The sequence below is a fragment of the Anarrhichthys ocellatus genome, unplaced genomic scaffold (genome assembly GCF_004355925.1).
Source record: "Anarrhichthys ocellatus isolate YVR2014 unplaced genomic scaffold, GSC_Weel_1.0 scaffold798, whole genome shotgun sequence".
NCBI lineage: Eukaryota > Metazoa > Chordata > Actinopteri > Perciformes > Anarhichadidae > Anarrhichthys > Anarrhichthys ocellatus.
This window is the reverse complement of record NW_022280772.1, coordinates 1-18,571: the sequence shown is the minus strand read 5'-3', so window position 1 is coordinate 18,571 and position 18,571 is coordinate 1. Positions and strand designations below refer to the sequence as shown.

Sequence of the window (18,571 nt, the reverse complement as noted above, 5' to 3'; positions counted from 1 at the left end):
TTGTTGTTGTTGTTGTTGTTGTTGTTGTTGTTGTTGTTGTTGTTGTTATAGCATTTCAAAAGCTCCACCTCAGCATCCAGCTGTAGGCTCTGAGTCTATGCTCCTCTAGGGCTAAGTTATTCTCATCACTCCCCGCTCACCGCTAGCGCTGTTCGTATAGCATTTCACAGGCAGCAGCTCCGCCTCAGCATCCACCTGTAGGCTCTGAGACTTTGTTCCCCGAGAGGATAAGTTATTATCGTCACCCTCCACTCCCTGATGTGCTGAGCTCTGGGTTTCTTTATGGGGAGAGACGGAGCCTAGACGCAAAATATCAACCCTGTACATATTCTACATTCACACACTCATTCCAGGTGAATCAGCTGACAGACCTTTTGTTTTAAAAATATGTCTGATACCATCTCCCAAGAACATGAATCAACGCTTACCGTCGTGGTTGGGGTTGCCCAGCGTCCACGGTTCGTCTGAGTCAAAGTGGGTGTCGCCTCCTATTCCCGGCCCTGGAAAGTAGGCGTGGGCCAGGAAGCCACCCTCGCCATCAAAGGGCGAGCTATCGCCGTGGAAACCCGAAGCGAAGATGATGGTGATGTCCACGTCTTTCTTGGTCCTCTCCAGCTCGCTGTAGGGCACGGCCTCGAAGCGCAGCGGCGTTACATTTTGCCAGACGTCGAAGGCCCGCCGAATGGCATCGTGGGTCTCCTCTGCCCCCACTTTGGGTGTCACGTTCTTTATGCTGCAGAGACACGGGAGGGAAAAGTTAAGCCTCGAGTTGGGATTTCTCCTTCAGCTGTCAGGATGAGCAAATCTATTGTAAACTGGTCTGATAAGACTGTTGGGTTCTTTGAGCGTAACACAGGGAAGAGTGGCCGATTCCGCTGGATGTCCACTCAGAGCTTGAGATATGGTGGGATATAAAAAAAAAAAAATAGTCAGTTTACAACGGTTGAAAAAAAACTAAAACACACACCATGTCAATCTACACAATCACAGTATCCAAAACTCAAACATCCATCCCGATGCTTGTTCTCCCCGCATGCTGCCATTTCACGCTCATCGTGTTCGCCAGCAGAAAGCTAAATGAAGCGATTTGAGAGGGAAGAACAGCTGAGTCCTCCCTTGCCGGCTTTGAGTTGCTGCAGGTGTGGAGAGGACGGGACAGTTCCCTGCCACTGAAAGTTATTTTCTAATTACGGATTATCAACAGCCCACTGGCTGCCGAGAGCCCCAGTCAGGTTCGGGCAATCACGAAAAAACCTGACTCCACTTTATTCGCTCTGAAAATATCTCGGTGTCACGCTCTATTAAAACGTGGTTTCTCTTTTGGGATAGACGGATGGGTATAGTTTGCGTCATCCAACTGTAAACACACACATACACGCACACAATACTCTATGTCTTCTTATGCCTGTAGCGCTGTGTCTGAGTTGAGATCAGTTGATAAGTGTAGTGTGTAAATAAAGTGCCAATTTAATTTTATTTATTTTTAAATAAAATTCTTCTTGCTCAAGTGTTTTTTTCCCTCCCATCCCATTTCCTCTGTGCATTTCCTGTAACCTCTCTCTTGTTCCCTTTCTCCTTGTGGTCCTTCACAGCATCTGTGTTTGGCTGTCATATCCCATTATGGCAATAAATATTATCAGGACGTCTGTTACTCATCTTTTTTTGCGTCGTGGGTAGACTGCTGCAAGGCACATCTATATACTGCATATTAATATTGTATGTTAGCTAAGATTAATTATTAAATCAAACTCAGTGAAAAGGGAAGCATAAAGGCTGGTTATGAAATATAAATAGAGTGTCGGCAATTTCATTTCAAATGTTCTAATTGCTTGAACCAAAGAATAAACTGTTTCTGTTTCTTGGTCTGCTCTTTCTAGACAGACTTGCTCACAGCTGACTAGCACTTCAGCAAAGATGAGTTTGCTTTAATTACTCTCTCACAAGCTTTGACAAAACCTTCACTTTCAGCTAATGACTTTCTGTTTTGACAGACAAAATGGAATTTATGTAATTGTATAGACAAACTATCACATTATTAAGTTGATATGATGAACATGTTAGCGAACAGTGACTCATCAACACATTGAGAAGCATTCATCTGGAGTCACGTGTGTGTCGAGCTGATGAAAGTGAGTTTACCGTTTACTCCTCCTTTAGCTCTAGTTTTGGTCTCCACCGACCCTTGAGGGACATATTTGGCTCTACTTGCTAATTTTGCTAATTGTTTGTACAATAGGTTTCAAGAGTTATTGTTTTTTACCATCAGTCTGCTGTGCCGGAAAACAACACAGATGAGAGCAGTGAGAGTGAACCACAACAATCACGTTTTGGCCCGTTACACCACAAACAATGAACTGAAGAACACTAAAAAGGCCTCGAGCCTCAAGCGGCAACAAACCTGTCTGGATGGCGTGTTGTTGCTTGCATCTAAGATTTGTCGTAAGGGATGTAAATTGTGATGAATGATAGTGTGGAAATGTGTGTGTGTCCTCAGACAAGTGTGAGTAATAAATGCTCGCATCTCAAGATTTGCCAGAACTCTTGAATTACGGAAACATCAAGTGAAGTGTTGGTAGTGCGATGGTTGGCTGTTGAGTAAGCAAACGGTCTCTGTCTGATTGGGGCCACTTACAGAGGCAACACAAAATGGCCCTTTTGTCGTTTGAAGTGCTGATGCAGAGCAGATAGAGGTACAAGTCCTGCTTTCATATCAATATCAGCTGACCCAGAGAGTGTCTGCAAAGACACGAGTGTTTTCGCCGAGATTGAAATAGAGAGAAACTGTTGTAGCACCTGAAGTGTTCCCAATGAATCCTGTGCATGTCCTTGCTCTGTCTGGGGTTACAATGAAAGGCTTTAGCAGCAACTGTGGCCCCTTGAGGAGTACAGAGACGGTTTCATCTGATTCTATTACCCGGCTCACCGTATGCGTGTGTCCTATTTTAAGAGTAAGAGAGAAGCGCGCGCAGACGGAGGCTGCAAGACGACGAATGAAAGAATCACCAGCCTGCTCTGAGGCCACGTAAAATATTCAACTCCATGTTGTGAGGTGATAATGATTCCGGATGCAACTCATCTGCTATAATGGTACCTGCATGCAGGGAGAACTGTAGGCATGCCAAAGCTAATTAGTGCCTTCCCGCAGCAAGTACTGTATGTGGCTACATGGAAACTAGCGCACACTTGGGGTGGCCATGCATTTGTTATACTTCCAAAATACCAGACTTGTTTATTTTTTTAACAATTCGTTTTGAACCGTTTGACCATGTCTGATTGTCTGACTGCTCGTGTTTGTTGCAGTGACCGTTCGTAGATCTCAGCAACGTCACTTGGCTGGTACAACATTATCATAACCAATGGCCAAAACAAAACAAAAATAAAATCAAAGTTTGTCTCAAAATGGTAAAGAAAATGAATGTGGACATGCGACACACAGAACCGTCACCGGTTATCGTTCATTGATGTTATATATAAAGATATAAAATGAGCTTCATTCTCTAACTTTCTCCATTGCACCAATTTGAGTTGAAATGAGCAGCTACGGGCACATCCGACTGCTGACTGGGGGCCAGGCACACATCCATGTACCCCACACACACACACACACACTCACACTCACACTCACACTCTCAAAAATGCTCCCATCCGATAACCCTAATCTGTCAAGAGAGCACCCTCTGCTTTCCACTAGGGTTTCCTCCTCTCCTCTCAGCTCATCTCTTTCTCTGTGCAGCTGCTTCTCCTCCAACCCCCCCACCCCCTCAATTCCACCGATCTACTCCTCCACTTTTCATCAAGCCCACTAATTTTCTCCTTTTCAAATCTGCGCCGCCACAGAGGAACCATGCACTCATGGTACGAACTCGGAAACCAATCCCAGTGTTGTGTTTTTAAGAAGAGAAAATGCACAGGCATGAATCAGTGATGTACAGCCCTACTTCAGCTGTAGGTCGCTGATGCACTAGATTATATTCAGCATGTAATACTGCTTATACATTTATCCTCAGGACAGAGGAGAAAAAAAAAAACAAGCCCACTTCTTGAGGATTATCCCATGTAACATGGGGCTGGGGGCAAGCATCGGCATGGTATGTATAAAATATTACAGAATGTGGGCTACTAAACTCACTGAATCAACAGAAATATTACATAACATGTTGTCCTATATATCATTACTCATGTAGCTGCATGTCAGAATTGGGTGATGAGATCTCTGGTGCATGTATGGCTCTTGCCATATCGGAGGATAAAGCTTGCACAGTCCCGGCTTTAAAGAACACTGTCTTTTTAGTGTGTAATGGTTGCAGTTTGGCTTAAAAGCAACTTCGGATTAACCTTTGGGTTTGCAGCTTTCCATCCTTCATATAAATCTAAATATTGTGCTCAGAAGTTGCTCCTTTGCTCCACAAGAAGAAATTGGGAGACAGTTAAAAGTTCTACCAAGACTTGGCTGTTTTAAATGGGCTACCATTGTTTAAAGCTTAAAGGCAGGATAAAAAAAAGAGAGCAAGAAGTGCATGCAAACAAACGATAGCAGGCTGTTTCCTTTTCTGTCTCTCTCTCTCTCTCAATGGAATGTGCATCTTAATGAAAAGGTCAACGGCACTGGTTAAGTCATGAAGCCCTGTTTGTGTGCACGTGCCTCAGTCTGCGCAGATCATTTCTTCGGGGCTGTGGGCACATACTGGGCTAATCATGTTAGCCGGATGTCTTCACAGCTTGACAAAAGCCCCTTTGACGGGTCGAGTCAGTGTGTGGGATCGTCTGTGCGTGTCGATGGTGGTTATGGGGATTGGAGGAAAACCGGGTTATTGTGAAGCTGCCTCTACATGAAGCAAACAAGCTTGACCGGCGTGATCTTGGCACATTTTAAACCCACCCACCTGTATGTGATGTGTTTGTGTTGCCACTTCTGTCCTGTCAGGGCGTACCGCCGTTTCCTGACACTGAATTTGGATGCGCCTCCTATCTGGTCGGGAACCCCACATCTTGGCTTCTTCATCCACCTGCACGAAAAAAACGATAGGAGGCCATCAATCATCATTCTAGGGGCGCATACTTTTGAAAATTCTTTCATTCATTGTATTTCAAATTCTGATCCAATGTAGCTCTTCACATTCGTGAACAGATGCAGACTTTGTTAACGCGTGAATTCGCTACACATAAAGTTACTTCAAAATCTAAACACAACACATGCAAGCACACGTTCACTCATGTATGACACACAGAAGGCGCCTCACCTTATCGTGTTATCGCTGCTTCGGCAGCGAGAAGCGGGAGGAGGAGAGAAGAAGCACAGGCACACCGTTAGCTCATCACGTTTCAGCCCAGCGGTGGGACAGCTGTTAGTCTGCATTCACACCGCTGGCCACCACATCGCCACGTCGCGGTTCAGTGGCCAATTTGAGCTCATTGCTATTTGTAGCACGGATGGCATTTCGGTGTTGGTGGGGACAAATGTCAGTGAACACAGTTTTTTTGTGTGTGTGTTTGGCAGGTAAAATGATGATGGCCCTGAGGGTTTAAACTGGGTATAACCTGAGCCGTTTAAAAACAAGAGCATTCTGTATATCATCTGTTTGATTTCTAATATCCTCACATAAGTAATAGGACTTTGATTCTTAATGCAAAGTATAATCTTATTAAAACCTCTTTTACAGGCCTCAGGTGGGTTTACCCTCCAGTACATCCATGTGGAGACTCCAGAGACTCTTCTCGTCTTCGTGGTTACAATAAAGTGAGTTCTTCCACTAAACCCACGTCGTCCTTGACTGCTGCGTTGAGGTTCGACCGATCGCGCGAGTGGCGACCGAACGCTGTCCCTGTTCTTCCACTGAGTATTAATACTTTGCCATTTCGCAGCCTTTGATCTGACAACAGAGGTGTACTCTCCGTGAAAGGCCCCTTTGATCGAATTAAGACGCCCCACTTAATCCGTGTTAGGGTAAGTTAGTGTCTTGGCAAAACCACTCTGGGTGCCTTCAGAATACAAAACGGGATGAATGAGAGACTGGTCCGCCATTTGTCCCCCGTTCTGAAGATGTCTTTGTGAGCTTCAACAATCTTTAACCGCTGCTTGTTCGTTTGCTGCGTGTTTTACCTCCTGGCTGTTGTTCCCTCCCGTTGTAAAATTTATGTTAAAACAACTTCAAATTTCAGTGTTGAATCAAATCATGAAAAACCAAACAGGAATAATATCTAATAATGTTTTGGTATTTCAATAATTAATCAGACTTTGGAAACATTTTACTCATTTGTTTGGAGATTTCCAAAGTAACATGCATGTAAAAGAAATGACACTACTTACACTACTAAATTAAACATTGCCGCTTCTTTGTACTTACATTAAACTCCTATGGAGTCACTGAATAACTGGCAGTGTCTTCCTTCCTGTTAAATGTCTTATAACTTCCGTCCACATTTCCTTATCTTTTGAGGGAACTCGTCACGATGAAAGCTCGGAACTCAAAGTCCCCCCCTTCAAAACATGTGACTCACCCTATAGTGCTGCTGTCCAGAGAGCCTGTGACATTGAGGCCGTAGCGGCGCTGCATGGCAGCGATAGCGGACTGCATGACTCGAGCAGAGCGCAGCACCGACATTCTGGGGTCTGCAGGAGGGAGGTAGCCGTACCTCTGGAGCCATGACTGCAGACAAAAGAGAGGGAGGGAAGGGTGAGTATTTACAGGGAAGGGGTTCCAGGTGACATGCTAACGTCTATGCAAAAGGAACTGTACACTGAGGGTTCAGGGAATTGCCTTATTCCCTGTTCTATATGACCTAGAACACTATTAAATCACCATCAAGATACAGCTTAACTACAGAAACATAAGTAAGAAAAAGATCAGCAAATGGATCTAAAGGCATTTTTCCAGTAAGAAACCTCCATACAATGTTATAGAGCAAAATGTCACTTGTTATCTTGTCATTTGGCTTGTCGGGGACAGGCTTTTGGTGTAATAGAGCTTTCTGTGTCTCTATAAAATCCTGCTGGAGGGAATCACAGCTCAGATCTTTGGACCGGGGCGAAGATGAGGGATCGGCTGGGCTCCCCACGGAAGAGGCTTTAGGGATTTGGATAGTCCCAGCCTCTCTGTACCCTCTCAGTCTTCATCATAAAGACGGCGAACGGACTCCGCCAACTGCTGCATTTAGCAACACAAAGCCAACCGACCAAAAGAAAATTCAACCAATAAAAAAGAAAAACAGATTGTACTGTGTCGAGAGACAACCCAAAGACGCAATGAGCTGTCTTTGACACTCTCGGCATCACCACGCCGCGAAACCTGAGCGCTATCCTCGTACACGATGTCGCCGAGCTGCTTCAGTCGTTCTAGAGGCCTGCTGCCCAGGATAGCATACACACTGAGAAGGTGTGTGCGGGGGTGGGGTGGGGGGGGTTGGCACGCATGGTGTGAGAGCAGGCAAGGAGAATGCAATAAAAAGGCAAACCGTTCTACAACAATGGCACAAATGTGAGTGTGCAGCTTCTGTTGCGGAGAGCGGGCCTCACTTCGGGCTCCAGAGCTCTCCAGAAACTCAATGGAAGGCCCGTTTGTATCTTTTCACAGAGAGCTACAAACTGGGGTGAAAAAACAAGACGCCTGTTACAGTACGAGATGGAAATCTTTGTGATTTGTTTTTTTTGTTGTGGTTGCCTAAACGTGAAATAGAGCTTTGGGATGTTGATCAGCTAACTGGCAGTGTGTGCACATAGCAGAGGAATGCCCAGAGGCCCGACCGCTGTGTGGATATGTGCACTACTGATTGTACAAAGCAGACCATAGCTCATCATCATAGCAAATGGATCTGTGGATGGTGAAAGCTCAATGCGGACAAACACCATGTGAGTAGAGCAGGGCAATGTCATTTCACATTTTAAATGTTGATAACTCCCAATATTTAAATGTTTTAAAACAAAATACCTTAATATTAATGTTAAATTCAACTCTAAAAAGAGTGTTATCATGATTGCTAAAACCAAGGAGGATCTAAATCTAAATATTCCTTTATTTTTTTTTTATGATGGTAAAAAGTGTCGTTGTTTTAGTTTTTTTTATATGGACTCATGTGTCTGAAATAAAGTTGAATATAATAATGGAATGTGGGGATTGCTGGTGGAAGTTGGTAAAGGAATACTTTGACATTTTGGGGGGGGAATGCGTCCTTGGTTTTGACGCTTAGCTTAGCATTAGGACTAGAAGCAGGGGGAAAAAATGGCTCTTGGCAAAGATAATTAACAAAAACAAAATAACGGCCCAACAACACTTCCAAAACTCATATATTCACTTTATATCTCGTTTGTTTAATCTGGACGAAAGCCGAACTGTAAAAACAACACGTTGTGGTTTTATGGGAGGTGATGTGGCAGACTTTTACTTGGCCGGGTTTCGCTGTTCACTTAAATAGTCTCGGGAAATTCAATGACTTAACCGCAACACCTCTTTAAAGATCTGGGAAAGACTAAACGTAAGACACCTCATTTTATAGATCCCCCGGTTTCCTAATATAATCCTGGAAAGGAACTAACGTGCAACTGTGAATTCATTACGAAGCTTCCTGGAAAGGACTACGTGATGGTAATCACTATGGAGGAAATCTAGACGCCGTCTTTTAGTCAGTGCAACCTGAGCAGACTTTATACCAAATAACATTTTCCCTCAGAAAACTTCTTCAGAAATCATGACGGTGAATTATGAACTGATGCCGATATCTTAAACTACACCATCTTCAATCTTGTAATACAAACAGAAAGAAGCCCGGATGCACCGAAACACAAAACGCCTTTTCGTGCTGGCATTAAAGGGGATGAGCAGAGAGGAAGCTACAGCCAGACTTCATCTTTGTAGTTTATGTGATTGGCACACCGACAACTCCCTGATTCTCTGCCTCCCTACTTCCTGTCCCCTGAGGCCTATAGGTAGGACCGTGCAGCGATGAACTCGCCGACTCTCATCAGCGCGGCAGATGTCCAACGCTACGTCACGGTTCACATTTCTTTGGTGTATGAGGTAAAATTCATAAAAACCGAAGGGGTTATGAAAGTGTAAACTGCGATTCAGTTTTGGGAAGCACGAACGATTGATTGAACCTTGTTTCACCCCGCCGAGGCTGGTTTGTTTCGAGCTTCTCTTTTCTTCTCTCGCAGCATTTCAGATCTTTCCCCGTTAAAATAGTACCACAGATACCAGCGTGCAAAGCTGAAAAGGGTATGTTTTAATCTCGCGGGAAGAAGTGAGTTGGATCGCGGAAAGGCACGCACACAAACTTAAATTAAAAGCTTTTGTAACGCAGCAAACATTACAGGTACAGAGAGAGAGAGAGAGAGTTATTGCCGACATTCAAATCTTACTTTTAACTCTGAAACTTTCAGAACTCGTGTTTATCCTCACAAATCTTCCAATTGTATCTGAAGGAACATTTACATTACATATTCTATATAGGCCTATAATAAAGCTTAATTCATTTAAATCTGGTATCACACATACACTTGTCTCCGTCATGTCTCTCCTGCAGTTCTTTGTCATCCTAACGTCTACTGCCCCCACTCTCGTCCTTAATCATCCCCGTCCCTCCCTCACATCTCCTCTGACATCGGAGGGTTTGTCATTGCGACCACGTTCAGCTTTGTCCTCCAACCACTGACTGCCCCAGTGAAATTTTCTGGTGAAAGAAGATATTGATGAAAACGTATACAGCTTAGACGTGGCACTGAACCAAAATCAAAACGCTGTGAGGTTGTTCTTTCCCCTCTTTGCAGTCTCAGAATGCTGCACATCTGGTAGATTGTGCCGGTGGAGAAGCACTGTGATCAACACGAGCTTCAGTACATCAGGTGGGTTTTAAAAAGACTCTGACCACTTTGTCCTGTGTGGGCGAAAACATCAAGGAACTGTCTAATAATTCAAAATTAATTTGCATTTACGACCTCAACATTGCTTTGTAGACACAAATGACTATGTTTACAGATACTTTTTTATTTTTAGACGTTTTGAAACCCTGCTCAGAACATAAAAAAAAGTGTGTACGAAATGTATTTGCAGTATGAGCTACACGGCTATCATGTAAATGAGCCGCAATGAAAAGCGAGACGGCGAGTTGTTTCGGCGGTATGTATTAAGTGAGGACAATGCAGCCATTATCAGACACAGAGTTGCATTAAAAAAAAGAGAGGCAGCAGAGATAGAGGGAGCTGGGACTGCTGTTAGATATGTCTGTCACTCACACATCGACAGGATATTGGATGGTGTGTGTGTCTGAATGCAGGAGGTGGTGTGATGGAGAGACACGGAGCTTCTTTCTATACAGCAAGACAGCACAATAAATGAATATTTGTACGCAGAATTACAGATAAATGTCATAAATACTGTACAGGGGTGTCTTGAATGCACATGTTTATATGCTTAAAAGAGTATTCCAACTTTTAGAATTGCATTTCAATATAGTTTTAGATTTTTTTGACCACGACTTTAAATTCGTAGCTTCCGAGGCCAAGCTGAAATAACGCAAAATACGTCACTGTGACATCACCAGGGTTGGGTTTCTCGTTTTTGCAAACTTTCCTCAGTTCTTCAGTCACGTAGAAAGCCTTCAACATCCGCAGTCAAACAGACACAGAAGTTGCCGCGGTTGCACTTCCAGAATCCTAACACACACACACCCTCAAGATTCAGAGAGAGGCCTGAGCTCAAGGCTCAAACGTATTAATACTGCATGAACTTTCAAAGATTGAATCCAAGCCTTTGATTCCATCATCATGCCGAAGGTTATAGATTTTATCTCGACTCGCGCGTTTATTAGTATTTCGTGACTTCTGTTGGGAAGAGTTATTATACTACGGTAGACTACGGTGACTGCTAAAGTGTGCCTCCCAGTGCATCGCTTCTTCCAGGATAGTCCCCCATCTTCTTCTTCTAATTCTAAAGAGACAAGAGTAGATCCTGGAAATGTGTTTTGCTGAATCACCACAGAGCTCTTTACTTCTTCCTCTACCTTTCACTCTGCTATCTGTCCTTATCTCAGCCTGTTTTCTTTCTTCCTCCTCCCCGCTTCTCTTTCTCATTGATCCACTCATTTGTCTTCGTGATCTATGGTTCCAGGTGTCCTGCCAATCTAAGACAGCCCCCCCCCCCCCCCCTTATTCAATAAGTCAGAACGTCCTCCCCGCCGTCGCTCCGCAAATGGATAACGAGGGAGCTTGTGAGCGTAGACGAAGAAAGCTGAGCAATGGGAGCGTTGAAGGAATTTGATTATTGAGAGTGAAGATAAATCTGTTAGAGCAGCTACCAACAAAGAATAGCTGCACTGCAACACGAGGAGGGGGAAATGCATGAAGCTTTCCTGACATCTGATTAAACAAAATTCTTAAATGTTTGAGGTTTCAAAAAAACAAAAAAAACACTCACCCCCAACTCTCACCCACATCATGATGCAACTCTCGTCCAACCCGCCAAGTGGGAACACGTCATCAAACAAAAATAAGCCCCTCATGTGTAATGCAATAATTATGCTGTTAGAAACGTAGCCGCTCTTCTGGAATGAGCGCGCCGGAATAATGAGGTTAAAAACCGTCTCCAGAAATCGAGGCACTCTTGAAGTGGAAAGATAAAGAGTCCACCAGCATGCCCTGATGAAGGCTAAAATGTCTGAAACGCATCGGTGCCTATTTTTGGGTTCGCCACACTTGATTTCCCTCCACTTTGAAGTCGATTTCTCTCATGCTTCTGATGGCGGAGGAGCCCGGCCTCACCTCACCTCTTCGCACAGAGCATTTCCTTTTTTCACCTTTGTCACACAGCTTGTGGTTTATAATCCTGGCCAAAAAAAAAGGACACTCAAGTGCAGTTACACAAGCACATCTGATAGAAATTGCACTGCGCTGGTTCTCTGAGGGATCTTATCAAGCCCCATGTGACCTTTCAGGTACAGAAAAGTCTCCAGCAGAGAGAACAATCAGACTCGGACCCTCCCCCCCATGCTTCCAACACACAGACGCCACGCTTCGGGAGAAAGAGATGGCAGAGAAGTGGAGTGAGTCAGAGGCCTCGCCCTCACACGGGCAGTGAGGCGAGGTGAGCGTGGAGCGCTCATGTCCCCGGGCCACCTCTGAACCAGCCGGCTGCTACCTGGCCAGCAGAAGGCCGGGACAATTAGCCAATGGGCTCCATCAAGAAAAGGCCGACCTGGAAGGCGATGGGGTCGCTCCATTATAGATGAGACGCGCCTCAGGAAGCACCCGGTCGTGCAGTGTGTTTGGCGCCGATCAGCTGATCGGAGCTCGGCCCCCTCGGGTTACGGGGACAGCGTGTTGACTTGTGCGCGCGGGCATGAATTGTTTATGGCGAGTTGGGGCAGCTCAGGTTTAGTCAGACTTTTGACATTTAAATGGGATTGACCACTTAAAGTGAAGCCATGTACAGAATGACAAAGTGACGTCAGGGGAGAGATCAGGTGATTAAGGCCTGAAAAATTTTACTTTGGGAACTGGCTGCTCTCCATGTCCTTTAATTCACTGGAATTAAGGTTTACGCGTCAATTTCTGTGACAGTCGCGTGTTATTTCATGAGTTGTCCTGCGCTACACACGCTGCAATACTGGAGGTAATTAGGCTCAGGACGTTCTATGAAATCACAGAATTACACTTGCTATCACAGCAGGTTCGTCACTCACCCTCAATGAGCTGCTCAGAGAGTAGAGTGTGTTTACAAGTCCGAGCTACTCAGAGAAGGTTTATAGGCAGAATGGGACGGAGGAGTCGAGCTGTACCTCGTGTATTCAAACAGCATCACTCACCTCGAGTACACACACTGTTCCTGCATGTTTGTAAGAGTTTATACCCATACTGCATATTATATGCACATACCGTCTGCAGCAGCAACATTAGTAATCCCATCATGCATCTGGTTTACAGCTTGGCCGTTTCAGCCTCTTTTGTCTCGGAATCTGTCGCAAAAGGTAACAGTGCTTATTAGTTTCCTAATGCTTGTGTAATTATCTTCAAACACCTTATATGGTATAATCAGACAGCCAATGAGTGCACGCTGTTCTGGATCTGGTTCTCGATACGCATTCTTTCATAATTCAGAAGATCCAACTGTCAAAACTGAGAATGGTAACTCCACACTCACAAACATCAAGGTGTGTCGCCTGACGTGACAGGCAGAGGGTATTGGCAGCCTTAAAATACCAGTGCGTGCCTCTGCTGTGGGCGAGTTGCTGTCAGTACTTTGCCACAGAGCCCTCCTGGTTTTCAGTCTCCTCATCTCATCAGTGAATGATTTACATCCAGGGATGCTGAGTGAATACGATGAGCTCCCCACTAGGACAGAAACATCAGCAGCAGAGGACCTCGCCCCGAGTTCTTTTGACATTTCAATATCAGGCCGACCAAATATTAGCAACCTAAGAAAGTTGAAGAAGAAAGCACATTTTTGGAATCATACCAGTCTGATACTTATAAGGATCATAAGATAATTGTTTGTGTGTGTGTGTGGTACGCAGATCCATCTTCAGGGTTTACAGTGGTACTGATCTCTCCAATTGTATGACATAAAACACGTCCCGTAACGGAGTCGGGACAGAGCGGCCGGAGCTCTGGGCACAGGTGACTCGTGGGAACAAGATCCCGTCCTCCTGGGGAAAGCCTGCCGCCGCCGACCGCACTGAATTATTCATCGGTTACACGCAGAACCACTGGCGAGTGTGCCAGGGTTGTCAAGGCAACCACAGCCCGTGCTGCCCACACCGGTAACCGCAAACCCACACACACACACACACACACACACACACACACACACACACACACAATTTAACTGCTGCACTTGAATTCATACTGTACGATTTGCATTTGCAAAAGACTCAACATGACTTTTAATAACAATATCATCTGCACCTCGTGACCCCAAAGCAATGTGATTATTGCAGAGGTTGGAACCCCCACGGTGCACACACAAACACACGCACACACGCTCTAAAGATACTTAATGCGCGCCATGTTCACCATCTCCGTGGCCCCATTAGGACAAAATGTCACCCTAAAATGTCACAGTCTGATCATACATACTGATCACAATTGTCCCTCCTAAAGTGGATCGTCTTTTGAGGATTTGTCCAAAGCATTTTGATGACTTAAGATGTTGGGAAAATGACATTTAAAAAAAGCCCTCCATACGCCCGATTAATATTCAAGTTATGTTTATGTTGGGATGAACTGTGACCACATATTCACACATGCTGGTGTAAGATTATGTCACCGCGCACAGAAACAGGCCGCAACAGTTGCCACAACACGCATCATTGCGCGGCGTAAAGAAGTACGCCCCCCCCCCTCGAGCGTTTGTGTCAACAGCTTAATTGACAGCCCTACATGTGAAGCCCCATTGGCATCAACTAATGTTGCAGTTTTCAGACACATTAAAGATTTAACAGCTCAGTAAGCTGTGACCGAAGATACATCTCAAGCAAGAGAAAGACTGTGTTGACATGCAGGCAGAAAAGATTGGGAACAACACACAACAATAACAAGTGGCTGCTGAGGAGAATCAGACATGTGTGTGTGTGTGTGTGCCATTATGAATCATTTAGGTCAGTGCAGGTGTTGTGTATTCTCTAGAATTGGGTGAACAGGCTGACACAGACACCCCAGTGGCTCCGAAATCTGCTCCCTTACCAAAGCCAAATGACGCCAACAATGCAGCGCATGTGTGCGTGTGTGTAAATAACTGACTCATCACAACAAAAATGGATTCATTCTTCTTTGTGTCCAGCACATTTGATGGAAATCTGATCATAGATTTTTGAGATACCTCGTTGACAGACTGATGCAATCCTCGGTAGAGTTGATTATTACAACTGACAGTCTGCTGAGTTTTATCAAACCAGCCTTTATGAATTGATTCCTCCATCTGAGACAGGACATCGACAGAGGGGAGAACTCCCTCTGTTGTACAGCAGATTATAAACCTGAGTGGCAGCCATAGTGGCGTTCAAACACTTAACGCGACTCGGAGCGAAGCACCGCACCTGATGCCTCTCTGTGAAACACCGGAGTTCAACCGAGGCAATGCGGCGCTTGTGAGGCTTTTGCTGCTTCCACGGTGTTCCTAGGGAAAGCTAAACAAATCCATTATCACAAATCCCAACGGGATAAAGCGAGGGTAGACTACAGAGCACAGAAATAGCTGTGACTGATACAATGAAGATTTTATGTAACCAGACAAATTTCTTTGACATACATGGAAACAAAATCATTTTAAAAATGAATATAATCCCGTTTCACTGCGATGTTTTGCAAATTCCTCAAATTAACACATCGTTCACGTTGTGCCTGCGTTCAAAGCTTCGGGGGTAGCGTGGACCCGATGTTAAAGCAGCACAGGCGGGAGAGCTTCAGCGACGCTCTTGGCCTTTAAACCTGCTAAATGTGACGGTGCATCTTAAAGTGCCGCAAAGAGTTCACAACCATCACTTTAGACCAAAAAAAGGGGTAGGGCAGTTAAAAACAGTTCGGGGCGGCGGTACGTTTGTGGCACCGAGCGACGACAACTCTTATGCAACATTCGATTCAAACACAGACACGGGAAAAAAAGATTAAAAACCCATTATCTCTCTATTAATTACTCCGTTATGTAAATGCTAATGATTAAAAATAATCCAAGAGAGCTCGACTGCTCGCAGAGCCCACCTACTGCATGTGGCCTTGCAGAGAAGGCATAGAAAGAATGACATATAAAATCAATGTGGATTGAACCAGAAAATAAAACTCACAAGGAGATGAAGGAGATGAACTCGTGGCTGTTGTTAATGGCATTGTCTAGTTTGCAGAGAAAATGACTTCTTGAGGGGAAGACAGTCGGATAAACTAAAGATGAGGAGCTCTCGGAAGGAAATTTCAGCAGTAAGCACACACGTAGAGTTATATGTTACAAGTTCGTATTAATTACAGTTTTATCAGCCGGTGACAGCCTGTACTTTCTGTAAAATGTAATCCAAAGCAAAGAAAATTGGAAGAAGGGAGAAAATTGGCAATTCAGCAAACTCGGCCATGAAGTCAAATCCAAGAAGTCAGCAATAAAGCCGCCATCCAAAACGTTTTCTCAAAAGACCGCAGTCTGACCGGCAATTATGGGAAAAAGGTTTTGGTGACCTCCCACCTCAGACCCACCTGTTATTTAGAGGAACTACTTTCTCCTCACCCTCTATGACCTGGTGGTGTGAGCGTACACACCAAGCTATCGGGAGGGGGCGGGGTTAAAGGAAAAGTGCGCTTGCTCTATGCTTGCTTTTATACCCGAAAGCAAAGTGTTTTTTGGCTTTATGCACCAATAAGCACCGTACATCGCAACGAACGGGCTCCGCCCTCCAACGCTCTATCCAGTTCTTTTTATACATCCATGGCACACACACACGTACAGTCATAACAAGTCCGGTCAATGACTCCAATGAAACCCGTTCCACACCGTCCACAGTCTACGACATCACAGACATACAGAGGGGCACTAGTCGTCCCGATACTGACTGTATGATGCCGTCTAACTGCATCATAATACCTGCTGGATTGGGCTTTTGAAGCCGGACATGGCAACAAAGCAGTGAGCCATATTTTAGGCTAGAGCTTTGCCCTGCTTGAACTACCTTTTCGGGTCTGCTCTTTGCATTCTATTGCACTCAATTGATAGCCCACTGACGTCCAACTGGACATCCAGTTACTGCCCCCATCACAGTCTCACTCAAGGTACCTTTGGCAACTTGATGCTCAAACTCTCACAGTTTCCTCAAGGGCATCTCAAAAGTTGTGGCTAACATGTTTGCGATAGCAGGCTTCAGAGTTCTCCCACCTCTGGGATACCCCAGACAATACAGTGGTTATATTAAGGGCCACAAATGGCTCGCATTACAGTCAAAAGCCCACTTCATACTAACTTGGAAGCTTTGAATTCATGTCAGGAAGCTAAAGACAGTGATCACAGATATGAAACTGCTGCGTTAGCGATAACAGGAGGCTGCCATCGACATACATTCAGAACTCATCTCAGAATGTTTTTACTTTTACACATGCAGATAAGTATTGACTGTTATTCTTACTTTTGCCATTGAAATGTTTCCTTTGTTCCCACGGGGCGAAGCACACATTTAAAAAGCCACAGACAAGTAACCAAGAATTAATCGCAAAGATCAAAGTGCCTCGACTGCAGTTAAAGAACATTCACATGCAAGTATGACAAAGAAAGAGCTTGGAAAAGAAAGGGCGAGGTGTGAGGCCTGGAGGAGGATAATAACATGCAAGTCAAGGCGGAGGACGTGGGAGACGGGAATGTGAAGCCAAGTTGGGAACTTGAAATACATTACAAAACATGACGATGAAAACAACACTATCCGCCGTTGTGTCTTGCAACAAAGAATAAAGCTGGACAGTTGAGAAAAGCATGGGTTTTGACATCCGATTGGCCCAGAGAAAAGGGGGGAACTTTCTGGGACAGCGGTCAACAAACTTAGCCCAGAATCAGATTGAACAACCGGAGTACAAAGAACAAAACCGTTTCACATCTCTCCAACAACGTCCTTCCCCTGTCTGTCATGTGAGCTTGGACATAACCTGTAGCATCTGGACTAAATTTGCTCCCTACGTGGCATGCCAAGCCTGCAAATCATGTGGATATAGGACTTGACCAACTGTCAGTGGACATGCCAGGATGTCCCCGCGTGGTGTCCCACGCGTTTGTGCGCACAGCCAAGTGTGAGAGACAGCGAGAGGGGTTGCCATGTTAACATTTCATGATAGGTGCATGCATCCAACTATGGCTAAACTGGAGGGGGGGGGATTTGCAAACCCAAATTACTCTCTTCACCCAGGGGAAGAAGAGCTTGTGTTAGTGCTGTGGAGTCTCGGGGAGAAAGAAAGACAAAAGACACATCTTCTAAAGGCTGGTTGAGTGTTAACGTTTATTGGCGTAACACTTGTAGCCTGAAGGCTTTTAACAATCCATTAAGTCGGGATACAAGATCAGAATGAAAGGACACCGCTCTCGCTCTCTCTCTCGCTCTCTCTCTCTCTCTCTCTCTCTCTCTCTGTTAGAATCTCCTCTGGCTGCCCACATTGTTGCCTGTGAACTAATAAGATCTCCTTCTAATGAACGGAGCCTCGGAGCATTTGCTGCTTTGGCAATAATGGCACTAGTGATACTATCAGGATGCTCTAAAGTGAGGATTTTCATGTCTCAAGTCACTGGAACCCTAAAAACACAAAGGTTTGGCTATGAGCCCACTCTGAATATGTGCTTTGACTTCTTTGGGAAGATCTTTTGTAGTCATTTGACTTACATATTGAATTACATGTGTATGCAACCTTTATAAGGAGATAACAGTATTAGAGTTGACTCATTTTAAACTAATCTTGTGGCCTGTACTCTCTAATTGTACTACCATGAAATCAAACTATTTTGTTTGGTGACACTGCTTTCTCAGCTGAACTGTTAGCCCACTTTGAGAACGTGAACAAGCCCAAATAGGGAAACAAATAAGGGTTATTCAGCTGAGATACATATTTAAAGTGAAAATTCCCCTTTGAAAAAAC

General features: G+C 44.7%; 1 protein-coding gene across 2 annotated transcripts; it reads right to left on the bottom strand.

Moving 5' to 3' along the window:
• Positions 1–18,565, bottom strand: LOC116377006 (matrix metalloproteinase-16-like). Of its 2 annotated transcripts, XM_031838526.1 has the most exons (4): positions 6,499–18,565; positions 5,241–5,255; positions 4,884–5,006; positions 1–733 (listed from the first exon to the last, which is right to left on the bottom strand). In XM_031838526.1, exons 1-4 carry the CDS (start codon positions 6,600–6,602, stop codon positions 418–420), a joined length of 558 nt encoding a protein of 185 aa, XP_031694386.1. In that variant the 5' UTR covers positions 6,603–18,565; the 3' UTR covers positions 1–417. The 2 variants fall into 2 exon arrangements, with proteins under 2 accessions (XP_031694386.1, XP_031694387.1); XM_031838527.1 differs by lacking the exon at positions 5,241–5,255.
• Between the last annotated feature and the right edge of the window lie 6 nt (positions 18,566–18,571).

Coding starts and splice junctions, on each gene's coding strand:
- LOC116377006 (XM_031838526.1), bottom strand. CDS start 6,602: ATGTCGGTGCTGCGCTCTGCTCGAGTCATGCAGTCCGCTATCGCTGCC. Junction 734..4,883: donor CACAAACACATCACATACAG/GTGGGTGGGTTT, acceptor GTGTCTCTGCAG/CATAAAGAACGTGACACCCA.